General features: G+C 35.5%; 1 protein-coding gene across 2 annotated transcripts in view; it reads left to right on the forward strand.

The window, feature by feature from the left end:
- Nucleotides 1-15,291, forward strand: part of SLK (STE20-like kinase) — a 65,824-nt gene that overhangs the window by 44,937 nt on the left and 5,596 nt on the right. The window contains exons 13-18 of one of the 2 annotated variants that reach the window (XM_006831316.1): nt 1,436-1,528; nt 9,678-9,807; nt 10,782-10,906; nt 11,439-11,627; nt 12,144-12,269; nt 13,206-13,319. In XM_006831316.1, coding sequence (XP_006831379.1) covers nt 1,436-1,528; nt 9,678-9,807; nt 10,782-10,906; nt 11,439-11,627; nt 12,144-12,269; nt 13,206-13,319 — 777 coding nt within the window. The remainder of the gene's footprint in view (nt 1-1,435; nt 1,529-9,677; nt 9,808-10,781; nt 10,907-11,438; nt 11,628-12,143; nt 12,270-13,205; nt 13,320-15,291) is intronic. The other variant, XM_006831317.1, reaches the window with a different exon arrangement.

Below are 15,291 nucleotides of genomic sequence, written 5' to 3' on the forward strand. Positions count from 1 at the left end.
TTATATATTATGATGTGTAATTTTTCTGGGATTGCATGTCACTTTGTTAAAACCATGGGTAGTTTTTATAAAGAGGTTATTCTTTATGCTAGATTAAACAAAATGTATGGGTAAATAATGGTCTAATCATAAATATATGAAAATCTATTGTTTTCATTTTGTAATAGAGTTTTAACAAGTGAACGTGTTTGAGATCATAATTACACATTAAAATTTTTTTTTTTTTTTCTTATCACTAAACTTCTTGCATTTGGGGAGTTTCTTCCTTTTAATGGTGCTTTGGTTTCATGAATGGTTATTGGTGGGAAATTTTAAATACACGGTGGTAAATCTTAAACCAGTCTCTTCTATGGCCCATCAGTAGCATGTGGTGATTTGGAATATGGTGTCTTTTGGTGCTTCTACTTGTAATCACATGATTGCTTTTATAGTCGTATTTACTGCAGATCTGTTGTTAGAATTCATATCTATTTAGGGTTTTGAATTGATTAAAGAGGTGCTCTAAAATATACTTTATCTGTACTTCATATAGCATAGTAAGTCACAGCTTTATTGTTGTAAAGTGCTATCAAGCTGTTTCCAACTCATAGCAACCTTGTATAGGTTTCTGAGGCTTATAACCTTTATAGGAGCAGAAAGCCTCATCTTTTCCTTGAGGAGAGAAGCTAGTGGGCCTGTACTGCTGACCTTGTGGTTAGCACTTCAGTGTTTAGCCTACAGATCCACAGTGCTCCTAAGTCACAGCTTATTAAACATATTCTTAGGAGTGTTTATATTACCAAGTTAAAAGTTGACAATGAAACTTGCTTAAATTTCCAGTAGAGAAAAACATTATCTTACACAAAATCATGTATGTTCATTTTTATCACACTGTGTAAAAAATGGTGTGTTTTATGAAAAACAAATTAACTTTGTATTCATTAATTTCTTCCTTGTAATTTCTTCTATTTTTTTGGCCCCATGAAGTGGATTTCATTTTAGTTATTTCTTTGGTAATATTATCAAATCACTTAAGAAATTTTACACTTTTGTAAGTGACGTTAGCTTATGTTCAATTTTTCAAACTGTGTCAATAGATACATTTGTCATTTTATGGTCTTTCAAAAAAGTCAGTTGAGTTTATCACATTTAGTTCAGCATCAATGTTGCAAATAATTCTTCACTGATTGTCTTTGGACCTTTAAGAGAGAAAATGATCAATAGGGATAATTAAGCAATTAAGTAACCTTGATATGGTGTTATGTCTCTTCCTGCGCTGAGATCAAGCATCTTCTGTCCTTTCATTCTTTTTCTCCAAACTAACACCTATGCTAATGCATGTTTAAAGAACTTTTTAACAACTTTAATAATTTGACTTGTAGCTTGTCTGCTCACATAAATGCTTGCTGTGGAGAAAGTATTATTTCCCCACCTCCTGCATGCTTATACACTGTAGGTTGTAAATGAAGTGGAGAAAGCACCCAAAGAGCTGAGAAAAGAGCTCATGAAACGCAGGAAAGAGGAGCTTGCACAAAGCCAGCATGCTCAGGTAACAGCAGCAGCTTAATGCTACTAAAAACAGAAAGCGGCATTGTTCTCACAGCTCAATAACATGATTGAAAGGGAAATTGTTAACTGCATTGGATATGTGATTATGACTTCTTCCCATTCAGAGGAACCCAGGACACTCTTTATGTAGTACTAAATCCACACTAATGGTGACATGGAAGTTACTAATAGGAAATTCAGTGCAATGTTTGGGAAGCTGACTCCAGATGAAATAAACATGTTAATGTATAATCTTCTGTTATCAGGTATTAATATCATGGGAGCTTGTATTTTTAAGCAGTAATGCCAGTGTTTGATAGAAGGCTTTTAGAACAGATAGAGGGTGAGTCTATAAGCTTTGTGCATATGAAAAGAATACTTAGTAAAAGGTATTAATTCCTATTAAGTTCAGAGTGGTAAAAGGTAACCTTAAATAGTAGATCAAATATTTTCACTCTTAAACTTGATTATTTAAAAATTCTAAAGCCAAGTTTTAAATATTCAGTGTTTTCTATTATTTTTATTCAGAAATATTAAAAATCTAGCAGTAAAAGAATAGACTGTGTAGAATGAACTAATTGATTCTAGGTTATGATAAGGGTAATAAAGATGAGTAAATTATATATAAAACTAGATGAAATTATTTTCAACAAATCTTTTGAACTATTTCACAAGTTTTTAACAAAGTCTTTTATATTAAGAAGTGTAAATCTTTTAAATAAATTTGCACTCAGCCTAGAATTAAAGATAGAGAAGCAAGCTCAATTTTTAGTTAATATGTTAGTGAAAGAAAGAAAAAATATGGATTATGTATTGTTACTTTGAATTATCTTTATAAAGTGATTTTATGTGATTTAAAAAGTATTTCTTAGACTTTTGGATTTCATGGTGTTGTTAAGAGCCGTTGAGTCAGTTCTGACTCTTCGAGACCTTGTGTAGAATTCCTGAGGAGTGGCTGATGGATTTGAAACCACCGACCTTGGGGTTGGTAATCCAGTATTTATCCTATACTGCCACATCAAGATAGACCCATTTAAACAAAGAAACAACAAAAACTATTGGGAGCTATGTCAAGTGGATTGCTATTAAAAATAAAATTTGCCAAGTAAGAATATTATTTTAATTTCCCTTTACTCGTCTCCATCATTTCAGATGGAAGGATATTTTTAATGCTTAAGAAAAATATGGAAAATGTAATTTTGAATTTTAATAAAATGGGTTTATTTGAATAAAATTAGGTTTTATTTTTACTTCCATGAATCAATAAAAATTTTTTATCTTGTTCCAGTAAGAGGATTGTTGATTTAAGGTGATAGTAATAAACTATATTTGCTATGTGTTAAGTACTGATCTAAATGCTTTACATGTGTATATATATATATATTCATCAGCTCACAACAAACATGAGACAGTTACCTGTTTTTTTTTTTTTAAGAGAAATACTGATTTTAATTAAACATGAGGTAAACTCTAGGCATCTGTCATTTTTCTGCCTAAAAATTTGCAGAACTATTGAGAAGATAACAGTTTTCTCCCATCTTTCTTGTGTGACTCTTAAGCAAAAAAAAATGTTAACATGTAAGAATTAAAGTTTGAAAGAAAACAAGCCCACAGAACTTGTCAGTGGTTTTACTGAAGTCTACAAAGTGACACCACTGGGGGTTGTTGTTGAGAGCTGTCCAGCCGGTTCCAACTCATAACATCCTTGTACAGGATTTCCAAGTTCAGTTCAGTTCTTATCCTACAGTGCCACACCAACACTCCACCAGTAAGAGTACTTGTCCACTCTCCCATGCCTCCTTCAGAACGACTTAGTGTGGCATGAAAAATGATTTGAAAATCTCTGGAGGCAGGCACAAGCTTTTATTGCAGTTCCACTCTCCCCACTACCCCACTCCCCACCCCACCCTGCTGTCATCTCTTAGATGAGGATAAAGCATGAGGAATGTGCTTCTGCTTATGTTGAGACAATTACTCTTACTATCTCTGTTTTACAGGTGAGGATGGTAAAGCACAGAAAGGTTGCATGACTCTCAGGTCACATCTCTGGGTAGGGGTAGAGGATTTGCATCCAGGCAAGTTTAGTTTCACACTTCGTGCACTAGATCTGTCATACAATGCTCCCTCTCATGATACTTAATAAGCGCCCTTCTGCATACCTGCTCTCAGCTCTTTATCAGCTTGACCCAGTGGTTGGTGGCCATGCCTTATTATATAGAGGTGAAGAGGAAAGAAATCGTTGATGATCCCACTTACTTTTGGATAATGTGGATTTTAAACCAGTAATGTGCTGGACTGCAAAGTCGGTTTGAACCGTAAGGTCTGCGGTTTAAGCTCACCAGCTGCTCCTTGGAAACCCTCTACAGGGTTGCTATGGGTCGGCACTTAACAACAGCAACAACAACAACAATATGGTCTTGACTTTAAAGAAATATATGTTTTAATTAAAACAGGTAACATATCAAACTCTTGTTGAATATGTTTTGAATAAATACGAAGAGAATAATACTCAATTTAATAAGACTGCTGTACCAATTTCAAAAGTATTTGGTTGCTGCTTTTGATGAAGGTGCTTAAACTTGATAACTCTAGAATTCATTTTAAACTTAAAAAAACAAAAAACACCTCATAAATACCAACTATAGAGTCATGGAGCTAGAATGTATGTGATCGTTAAGTCCAGTAGATTTTCAAATTGTATTCTCAGGTGTTCCGAGTGTTGCTGGCTTCTACTTCAGCCAAAGTAGCACCATTTTTATGTTTTAAAACTGCGATGTTTTCTTAGTTTTTCAGAGGGGGTTCTACTGACTGGAAACCAACAGCAGCTAACTAGTTTGGAAACTACAGATCTAGTTCAAATCCTTCATTTTACTCTCTTAAGTGACTTCTTGTAGGCCGCAGGAAACTCAGTATTTGTATAATTAGTCTTTCCATTTGCAAAAAGCCATTCAGATATATTCTCACCTAGGAGGTGCATTGTATTCTCCACAGGGTGTTGCTCAGGTCATGATTCAGTCTTTTCAGTTGTCATCTTGTGCAGTCTTCAACGCCCCCCAATTGCAGGACGTAAGTCCCCTGTGTCTGTAGGAGAATGCTTTCTTCTGGTTTTTTTAAAATGTTTTCTTGGCCTTCTTCTGTTTTATCTGCTTTTTCTTTGACTCACATGTGCCTTTTCATTGTTGACTTCATTTGCTAAAATCTAGAAGATTGATAAGTAATGGTGTCAGACATGACAGAAATAGTAATAACCTGACATGAACTTGATAATCCAGTATTCTTCAAGGAGTTTTTACGTTTGATGGTTATGGTCAAATGAAGGGATATTGAGCATATTCCTTCTACAGAGGAAGACAACGAGGCACAGAAGACTAAGTGATCTGTCTAAAGCCACACAGGAGATTAATGGAAGAGCTGGAACTAGAACACTTCTAATGTAGTGTTCCCTTTCCATCTACTCTATCCTACAATTTAAACCAGTGATTTCCATCTTAAATTAAAATGGCTTCCCAGTAGTATTTTTAAAGTTCTGCACATGTGAGAAATTGAATGCTGTGTGATTAGACTTTTGTCTTTGTGTGAAGTGACATTTTGATTGCATATATGTTTATGTAGATTTAAAAAATTATGGGTATGGTCAGAAAAGCCATATTAAAAGTGCCATTTAACACTAGTTGTAATTTATACAAATTCTCAATAATGAATAGTGAGTTGCTATTCTCCTAACTGTAGTTTTAAATTAAGTCTGGAATTCCAGGCTGTATTCTTTCTCACAGTTTCCATAGGGAATCGACTAGCTAATTTAGCACTATAATTTTTGTTTGTGATGTTTGATATACACAACTGGAGTAGATAGAATACAGCTTGATTTCAACTCCTCCTTTCCCCTCTCCTGGAATTAGATTTTTTTTTTTTTTTTTTTTTTTACTGACAGCTGTTGGATTCTTTTATAGTTTTCTAAAAGAGTAAGCAAAATATTGACTTTTTTAAAGAGGGGGAAATTATGAATTATAGTCACTTTTCTGATCATTACCATTTTTAACCTTTCTTTTGCCTTTAAATGGTCAGATTCTGTACAAATGACACAATATAGCATTTTCTTACAATTTTCTGGAAACCAAAGTTGTGTCTTTAATGTTTATAATTACTTGATTAACATAAAATTCCTTATATATGTATATTTAAAAGACATTCATTTTGTAATCTATGTGTCCATTTAAAAAGATGACTTTTGATCTTAATAGTTTGGGTTTTCTGGTGTGTTGTCTTTTATGTGTTCCTCCTAGTGATCAAATCCATCTATTGCCTTTTTTCTAAGGTTAATGATATTTGCTCAATTTATTTGAAATGTAAGATCTCTTTTAATTATTCATAAGAATAATTTCTAATTACAGATTCCATTGTGAACATATTGTACTTGACTTTTGAGTTCAGGAAATTTAATGGCAACTTAGTAATATTACAACTTAATTCCTTTGTGGTAATAAAATAACATTTATAAGTGTGAGAAATTAGGTAATTTTTAGATCGAGTATAAAGATTATTTATGACTAGACACATAAGTTATTCAGACTCTGCTTTAATTGTTCAAGGTCCGTAGCTCTACAAAACCAGTTTTGTTTTGTTTTTAAATTTTTTGTTGTGAATTGAGTGAAGGTTTAGAGAGCAGATCATCAGTTTTACATTCAACAAGTCATACTCTTTGTTACATTTCAATGCTTGCAATTCTCTCCATGGGACATCACTTATCCTACTCCCCCCCTGATTCTTTTTTCCATTCCTCTTCCTTTCCCAACTCTTCTGAACTTTGTCTTTGGGTGAATGCTGACCTTTTGATCTTGAGTGGAACCATTCTATGGTGAAGGCAGCTAATAACTTTGCTAGCCCTGACTAGGGAAGCACTTGCATATGTTAGGTTTATGTTAGTCTTTATTTGACAATGCTAGTGATACCTGTGTCTATGTATATCTTAGTGTTCTGTACCTTTTATGTATTAGCTGCTCAGAGCATGACTCCCTGATTTCTCCAGTTATGAGTTTCTGGACCCCTTATTTCCAACTTTGAATTTGCTGTGATTTATTTTTGAACTTACAAGAGTGTGATACTAAGGGACCCACTACTCTTTGGTCTGAAAAACAAAAAAGTACTTGGGGCCAATAATGTAGACAGTCTTTAAAGGCAAAAATTATAGTAATGTTTGTAACCCTTGTGTTTAAATACCTCTCACCCCACCACTGCCATTGAGTCGATTTCAACTCTTGGTGATGCTGTATAAGGTTTTTGAGGCTGTAAATCCTTATGGGAGCAGAAATCCTCCTCTTTCTCCCTCAGAGTGGTTGGTGGGTTTGAACTGCCAGCCTGTGGTCAGCAGTACAGTGCTTATCCTACAGTGGCACCAGGGCTCCGTATACCTAAATATAGTGCCCAGCATTTGCTCAGCACTTAATAAAGGTTTTATTTGACGTGAAATCTTACCTGGCTGCTGCTGCTTCTTGTTAAGTGCTTTTGAGTCGGTTCTGACTCACAGTGACCCTGTATAGCGTTTCTGAGGAGCGGCTGGTGAGCTTGAATCATCAACCTTGCAGTTCCAACCAACTTTGAAGTCTAGTGCATTAACCCGCAGTGCCACACCAGGACTCCTTACCTTGCGTAGTCTAGACATAAATATGTGTAGCACTCTGACCATAGATTGAACTGATCAGAAATTGCATTCACTTATGTAGTAACTCTGGCTTATATTACCTTTTTTATTATCACACAAATGATTTATTTATTCATCTCATCCTATACTCTTGCACTTGATTTCTTTAAGCCTAAATGCAAGATTTGCACTCACTATTCCTGTCTACAAGGAGCTCTGGTAGCGTAGTGGTTACGAATCGGGCTGTGAACCACAAGGTCGGCAGTTCGAAACTACCAGCAGTTCCGCGGGAGAAAGATGAGGCATTCTGCTCCCGTAAAGATTTACAGCCTCGGAAACCCTGTGCAGGGTCGCTATGAGTCGGAACTGACTCCACAGCACTTAACAACAACAACAACAACAACAATTCCTGTCTACATATATTTAAAAAAAACAAACATTTATGTAATGGTAAGACTATTGAACAAAAGAGTTCTTTGATATATCTAAAGAAGTTTACGTACAGACATTTTGCAACATTAAAAAGGAATTTGCAACAAATTTAGAGAAATAATTTTTGTTACAAATATTATTTACTGTAGGAAAAAAGAGACAGTATAGAGAAGCTTGAGCAATTTATTTTTATTAAAATGGTTTAAAAGATAAAGCAAAAAAAAAAAAAAAATCAAACCCACTGCTGTTGAGTTGACTCTGACTCCTTATCAGCCCTCCAAGACTAAATCTTTATGGGAGCAAACAGCCTCATTCTTCTTCTGGTGCAGCCCAGTGCTTAACCCACCATGCCACCAGGGATCCTTGGCATAAAAGACAGTAATGGAAATTTTTGTATTTTAATTTAAATAAAAAGCCCCAAAGCCCTTATTATAGATTGTTATTGTTGTTAAGTTCTGACTCACAGTGACACTATATAGGGTTTCTGAGAAATAGCTGGTGGGTTTGAACTGCTAACTTTGCAGTTAGAAGTCTAGTGCTTAGCCAACAGCACCATACCAGGACTCCTTATTCTAGATAGTTGAATTTAAATATTCATTGAATTTCTTTGGCTCTAATAAATTTATATAGGTGACTGTAGTCAAGTTGGTAATTTTATTTCATAAAGGTAATTTATTAGTCTTTTGAAACATTGTATATTTGTATTTATATTAAAATATCACTGATGGTACAGGTGAGACAGCAGTTGTTACTCTAAATGACTTTAACAGGATGGCATAAACTGTAAGGAACTGATTCTGGCCTCCAGAAACATGGCACCAGATCAAAACCAGCTGCTGTGTAGTTGATCCTGACTAATGGCAACCCATGTGTGCAGCGTAGAACTAACCCCACAGGGTTTTCAGGGCAGTGACCTTTTCAAAGCAGATCATCAGGCTTCGCTTCCAAGGCACCTAAGGGTGGGTTCAAATTGCCAACCTTTCGTAGTCCTGTATCACACAGAAACTCCAGAAACACTGTAGTGAGATAAACTTCTTGAGGAGCACTACTAGGCTCCTCCCTTGTGAAGACTGGGCAGGTCAGAGCAGACTCTGTCCGAGTCTTAGGAATTCTCTATCAATCTTGAGTTTTTCCTTTGTGGATGTGCAAGAGGAGGGATTATGAGGGAGTGTTTCTTCAATCCAAAATTTCCAAATCCAAATGGATCTGTATATCGTTTGAGCTAGTCAAACACTGGTGTAATCACCATTTATGTTTAATTTAGACATTATCCTTTTCATTCTATAAATACATGATCTAGCATTAAAATGACAAGTCACTTAATAAGTTCCTTTTCTTATACAGCAATTGAAGACTTTTAAGTATAAAATTAACATTTGGGCAAATAGTATGTACTCAAATATTTATTAAATGAATGAATGAATCCCAAATGAATCATGTTAGTAAAATTCTAATTCTATGGAATTTTGCTATAGATTTATAATACGTAACTTTCTTGTTTTATTCCTAGTTCACTTTTCTCTAGTGATGCATTATTTCCCTTTTAAGTCCTCAAGCCATTGTTCTAATTTTTAGACACAAGCTGTAGAGATAGGCACTATCTTTCTCTGTTAGTATAACCATGATATTTCTTCTTAATTCTCCATTTTATAGAAAAAGAAAATTTGATGTTTTTTACCTGTGTTATTCTTTAACTACTACTGCCTTTCTTCCTAAAAGGCATTTATAATTTGTTCTTGTTTTATTCAAATCATAGTGGAATAGTCTATTTTAGAAGCTGTAAATGTACTGTTTCCTCAAAGATGCCAGTGTTAATAGGCATTTAAATTATAAATGGGGTATATGCTTATTTTGTGCATATCATTCTTAACAGAAAATTTAGAATATTGTGTATTACAAGTATTTTTCTGGGCTTGGACTGAGTGACTAAAACATTTATGTTACATATCTACTATATAATTTGATGATTTCTAAATCTAGTAAATTTGGGTTGAAAAATCTTGTTAGGCCCTAATACATACAGTTACATAGCTAAATGATTGTTTATGCGTATTACTAACTTGTGGTTAACTATCTAAAGGAACAAGAGTTTGTTCAGAAGCAACAACAAGAATTAGATGGCTCTTTGAAAAAGATCATCCAACAGCAGAAGGCAGAGTTAGCCAATATTGAGAGAGAGTGCCTGAATAATAAACAACAGCTCATGAGAGGTATGTGGAATTGTCAAGTATGTGTGCAGATGTAAAGTGCTATCAAAAGCATTGCAAAGATAGAACTTGGACATTACATGAATGCTTTCCTTTGATAGGGTAGTAGTAGTGGTTATTGTTAAGTGCTGTAGAGTTGGTTCTGACCCATAACGACCCTGTATAGGGTTTCTGAGAGCAGCTGATGAGCTTGAACCACCGATCTTGTTGAAACCGACTTTTTGGTCTAGCTTATTAGTCTGTAGCACCATTAAGTTGATTCTGACTCATAGTGGCCCTGTGTAAGGTTTCTGAGGTGTTTTAAGTCTTGGTGGGAGCAGAAGCCTTTATTTTCTCTGGCGGAGTAGCTGGTGGGCTCGAACCACCAAGTTGTGGTTCTCAGTCCAGTGCTTATCCTATGGAGTCAATGTGCTCCTTGCTAGGGCAGTAGAGAAAAGGATTAAAAAAAAAAATTGTAGGAAATAAGAGAAAAAAACTGAAGAAATAGAATTATTTTATACAGGATATAGAAGGAATTTCTAGAAGTAGAAGTGAACAAAAGTAATCCTTATAAGATCATCTTTTTCAGATGAGGCAAGAATAGTTTTGTGTACTCATTATGCCTTATGATTTTCTGCCTACTTAATGGTTACTTGATAGAATGGGACTTTCAGGATTTATTTCCCTTAATTCAGTTTGAATTATTTTCTTTCTCATTAAAATGATTAATGGAGTCTTGGTGTTGGAGAACGGATGTCTGCTGTTTATAGGAAGTAGAACAGAAGGCAAAGTAATAGTAGATAACTAATATCTTTTACATTGACAAAATTTTATTTATAATTTAGAATGTGGGTGTGTGCATAAATTGGTGTGTGTGTATATATATATATATATATATTGAGAGAGAGAACACTTTTATGTAAATAGTAAAATAAAGACCAAAAGTACATTAATAAAAAGATCAAAGTGACATTGTGAAAATTCCTTTCTCCTCCTAGCTCGAGAAGCTGCAATTTGGGAACTTGAAGAAAGACACTTACAAGAAAAACACCAAATGCTAAAACAGCAACTTAAAGATCAGTATTTCATGCAAAGACATCAGCTTCTTAAGCGCCATGAAAAGGTTAATGAAAAGAAATTTTTTCAGTCTGTTGTTTATTTTAAAGATTGCAAAATAATTCAGTTTTTCCACTTACATTTGTAAGAGAATGGATTTTAAAGTTCCTTTCTCTCTTTTACCCTAATATTTCTCTGAAGCAAAGTTTGGAGTAATAAATTGTATCTTGCTCATGATTACAAACTTCTTTTCTACAAATTATAAGGAAGGTAACTAATTATGTTTAAAGGCCTCATACATTGTGGTCTTCATCTTGCTTCTCAAAGGTAGCTATTTTAGCTCCGTGTATGATTCAAATATCTTAAAAATGCTGACTCCTTGTACGTAACAAAAGAGATCCAATGTAAGACTCTTAGTACTAGTAACTTCTATTTTTCTTGTAAATTCTGCTTTTTTGCTTGATATTTTTGTGGTCACTGTGTAAAAAGAAAGGGTAATTTTTTGGAAGCAACAAAAAATTATGTGTAAGCATATATGTGTTATGTATTGAGTGTTAAACGGTATCTACATCATTGGATTGTGTTTAAAACTTTCTTAGGAAACAGAACAGATGCAGCGTTACAATCAACGACTTATTGAGGAATTGAAAAACAGACAGACTCAAGAAAGAGCAAGACTGCCCAAGATTCAGCGCAGTGAAGCCAAGACTCGAATGGCCATGTTTAAGAAAAGTTTGAGAATTAACTCCATAGCCACACCAGATCAGGACCGTGAAAAAATTAAACAGGTAAATAAGTCAGTTACTCTCTTCTCTTGCAGGTTTTAAATGACTTTTAAAAAAATTCTACATAATTGTGTTGTAAATAATTAGAGCCACCTTGAGCTTGTTGAGGTTCGGATCATCTCTATGAGCTGGGACTAGATATACGGCATCTACCAACCTAGTCTTCTGTAAGGGCAAAGCCCTTCTTTCTGTGCTCTGTACTAGAGCAGCCCTGGAAGTGAGCTGACTTGGGCAGACTTCTAGGTAAATACATAGATTCACTATGGCTCTTCTGCAGTCACGGGTCTTTGTGTAAGGTAACTGATGTCACTAAGCAGATTGGAGCATCTAGGTTTCAATCTGAAGTCCTTCCTAAAGTCACGATGGAGACTCCAGCTTTGAATGCTAGCGGATTATTACCTGCAGCGTTAGTTTCTTGTATTGTAAGTTTTGTTCAATTTCTTATATCACACCTATAGAATATACATGAATTATAATGCCCATTAACCATAATTTATCTTTTGCTTTTCTTATTTATAGTTTGCTGCTCAAGAAGAAAAGAGGCAGAAAAATGAGAGAATGGCTCAGCATCAAAAACATGAAAATCAAATGCGGGATCTTCAGTTGCAGTGTGAAGCCAACGTCCGAGAACTGCATCAGCTCCAGGTCAGCTACAGCAACATGTGGATGGGCCGCACAGTGGCTGGTTTCAGAAAAAAATAACTAAACTGCACATTAATTGTGAAAACGCTGGGACTTAAGACTGAATTTGCTGTGTAGACGGTACTGAAGATCAGTCTAGTAGAGGAGGCACTTGTTTAGGTTTTCCTTAACCATGATTAGCATAAACCATGCAGCTAGATTATAATTTAAGAAATTGAGTCTCTCACAAGCAGTATTCTATGTTTTTAGCATATTTTGCTAAAAGGATATATATACAGAATTTTTTAAAGAATTAGGCAATTTTATTTTCAGATTCTGAATTAGAATTCATTTGCATGTAGAGAGAAATAGTTCATTTTCTTTTAGGTTTTTGAAAAATATGAGATAAAATATATGGAAATTTTTAAAAGGTTACTTTGAGAGAGGACCCTTTTGGGACTATACCTCGAGTTTATAGCTTCCTGAGGATCTAGCCTAGAATGTTTTAAATTTCAGAATAAAATTAAAATTATGGACTATGAAGGCATATTCATTTACTAACTATTCCGTATACTAGTATCGCCAGATAAAGTGCATACAGGCTGCTTTCTAAAGTGTCAGTTTTATGAGCAAAATTTCTTAGAAAGGATAAACAAAGACTAATTATTTCTGTGGAAACTCTTGATATGGTAAGTAGTAGATACAGATACTAAACTTGCATTCATCTATCGATCAAGGAAATATGCATTTAGCCTTTAGCAAGCGCTAAGACTTTCTAAAGAAAATGAAATGACTACAGAAATCAAAGGACAAGATTTATGTGAGTAATAACTGATTTTTAGAAAGGAACTTGAATCTCATTAATAACCTGAGCAGTTTATTATTTTGGAGGATAATTGTATTTGTGAAAATTTATTTAATTGATCTGAGATTTTTTTTTTACCCAAACTTTATTTTCAGAATGAAAAATGTCACTTATTAGTTGAACATGAAACTCAGAAACTAAAGGAGTTAGATGAGGAACACAGCCAAGAGTTAAAGGAGTGGAGAGAGAAATTGAGACCTAGGAAAAAGGTAATTTAAAAGCTTTGATTGAAATTATATGCTTGCATTTGTCCATCTATCTACCCAGCCACTGGTTCCTTACTGCATATATGTCAGGTATAGGAGATACAGAGATGAAAAAACAAAGTCCCAAAAGGTTTGGAATCTAATGATAAGCAATTACTGGTCTTATAATCTTTTATCTGAAGGAGGTAAACATAGGATACAGGGGAAAGGAACACAATGTACAAGCAAAGGAAGAAAGCTTAAGTCTGCCTGAATAAGTCAGGAAAAATTTGAGAGGAAATGTCTTGTAAGCCAAGTGAGACTTGAAGGATGAGCAGTATACTTGCTAAGTATATGGACAGGTTGGGTTGGGGGAGGCATTTAAGTAGAGGGATGAGCATGAGTGAAAATGCTGTGTAAAGAATTGCAAGTAGTGTCTAGAGGTGTGTGTGCCTGTGTAGGTGTTAGGGAGAGGAGTGATGACAAGTGAGTCTGGACAGCTGGACTGGAGGCAGGTCACAGTAACCTTGTATGCTAATTACATTTATAGTCCAATAAAACAACAATCAGCTATCTCCCTTCTTCCTCCCCTCCATCCATCTTCCCTGTTTACACTTCCTTGCTAGCCTGCTTCTATGGGTCAACTATTTCAAATGTGTGCTTGTTATCATCGTATAATCCCTATCCCTTGGCTAACACTCAAACTCTCACGCTTATTTTCTCTTGGGTTTCCTTTTTGCTGTATATTTCAACTATTCAGTCCTTCTATCCATCTACCAAGCAAGGTAATACTCCTTTAGCCTTTAGCAAGTGCTAAGAATTTCTAAAGGAAATGAAATTACTCAATCAGTTAATAGCATAGTTTTTTTACTTAAATCATTTAAGAAATTTGGACTTCTGGCAAGATGGTGGACTAGACATACACAATACATGGACCCTCTACAACAAAGATGGGAGAAATCAAATGAAACAGACATAGATGAAAATCCTGGAACCCTGAGCTTTAGAGGAAAGGTTAGAGAAGTGGACTGAGGGCTTGCTGGGAGGAGACGTTGAGAGCAGGATGGTAAGGAAAGGAGAATGCCTGGTGAATCGCTGACCATACGCAGCACAACCATCTTGTGAGCAGCTTTGGCAACAGAAGGAGACCTGGCAGAGCAGAGTCACACAGGTGACAGAAAAGGAGCGATTCCGTCTTCTCCCAATATGCCCTTGATGACCAGAGAGATGTGGTCAGTTCCCACCCTCATTCACCCCCAGCCCCAGTGGTTGGGAGCCATGCCAGTGTGAGGTGTCCCGGCTTCAAGACTTTGGCGCACAGCTTTGGTGTTTGGATTCAGGCTCTAGATCTACAGAGCTCACAGAGCCACCAGACTAGCATTTAACCAGTCACCCTACCTCAGCTGTCCTGTGGTCCTAACAGACCCTGAAACCAGCTCCATCAAGGGTCCCCAAAAACTACTTCCAGGGTGAGAGCCCTGAACATGGATGACCTATCTAGAGCCAGCCCCTGCACACCCACCTCGTGGGCTCCTGGTCTTGTAGGAACTGTCAGAGTTTTCTCCTCTCCGGGTCCACTAACACAACACTGTTTGGTTTGTTTTGGGGTTTGGTTTTTTCCTTTTGTTGTTTCATTGTTTTTATTTGTTCTTTCTCCTCCTTCTTCTCTCCACTCATTTGAATTTTATCTTTTCTATTTCTACTTTTGTTTCTCATTTCTACCCCCCACAGCCCCCTTGATAGTTCTTTACTATTTGCTACTGTCTCTTTTTACCATTTTTCACCCCGGTTTTTCTAAATGTTATTTTTAAATTCTTCCTTTTATTTACTCTCTTATTTTTCTCTTCTATAACTCCATTTTCCTGTCCCTCTTTTCTTTTTCTTTATTCTTAACTGACTTTTAAATTTCTTCCTTTTCTTTTCTCTTTTCTCTTCTATAGCTCCATTTCCCTGTCCTTTTCTTTTCTCTTCTATAGCTCCATTTCCCTGTCCTTTT

This window comes from Chrysochloris asiatica, unplaced genomic scaffold (assembly GCF_000296735.1).
Source record: "Chrysochloris asiatica unplaced genomic scaffold, ChrAsi1.0 scaffold00003, whole genome shotgun sequence".
Classification (NCBI taxonomy): Eukaryota; Metazoa; Chordata; class Mammalia; order Afrosoricida; family Chrysochloridae; genus Chrysochloris; species Chrysochloris asiatica.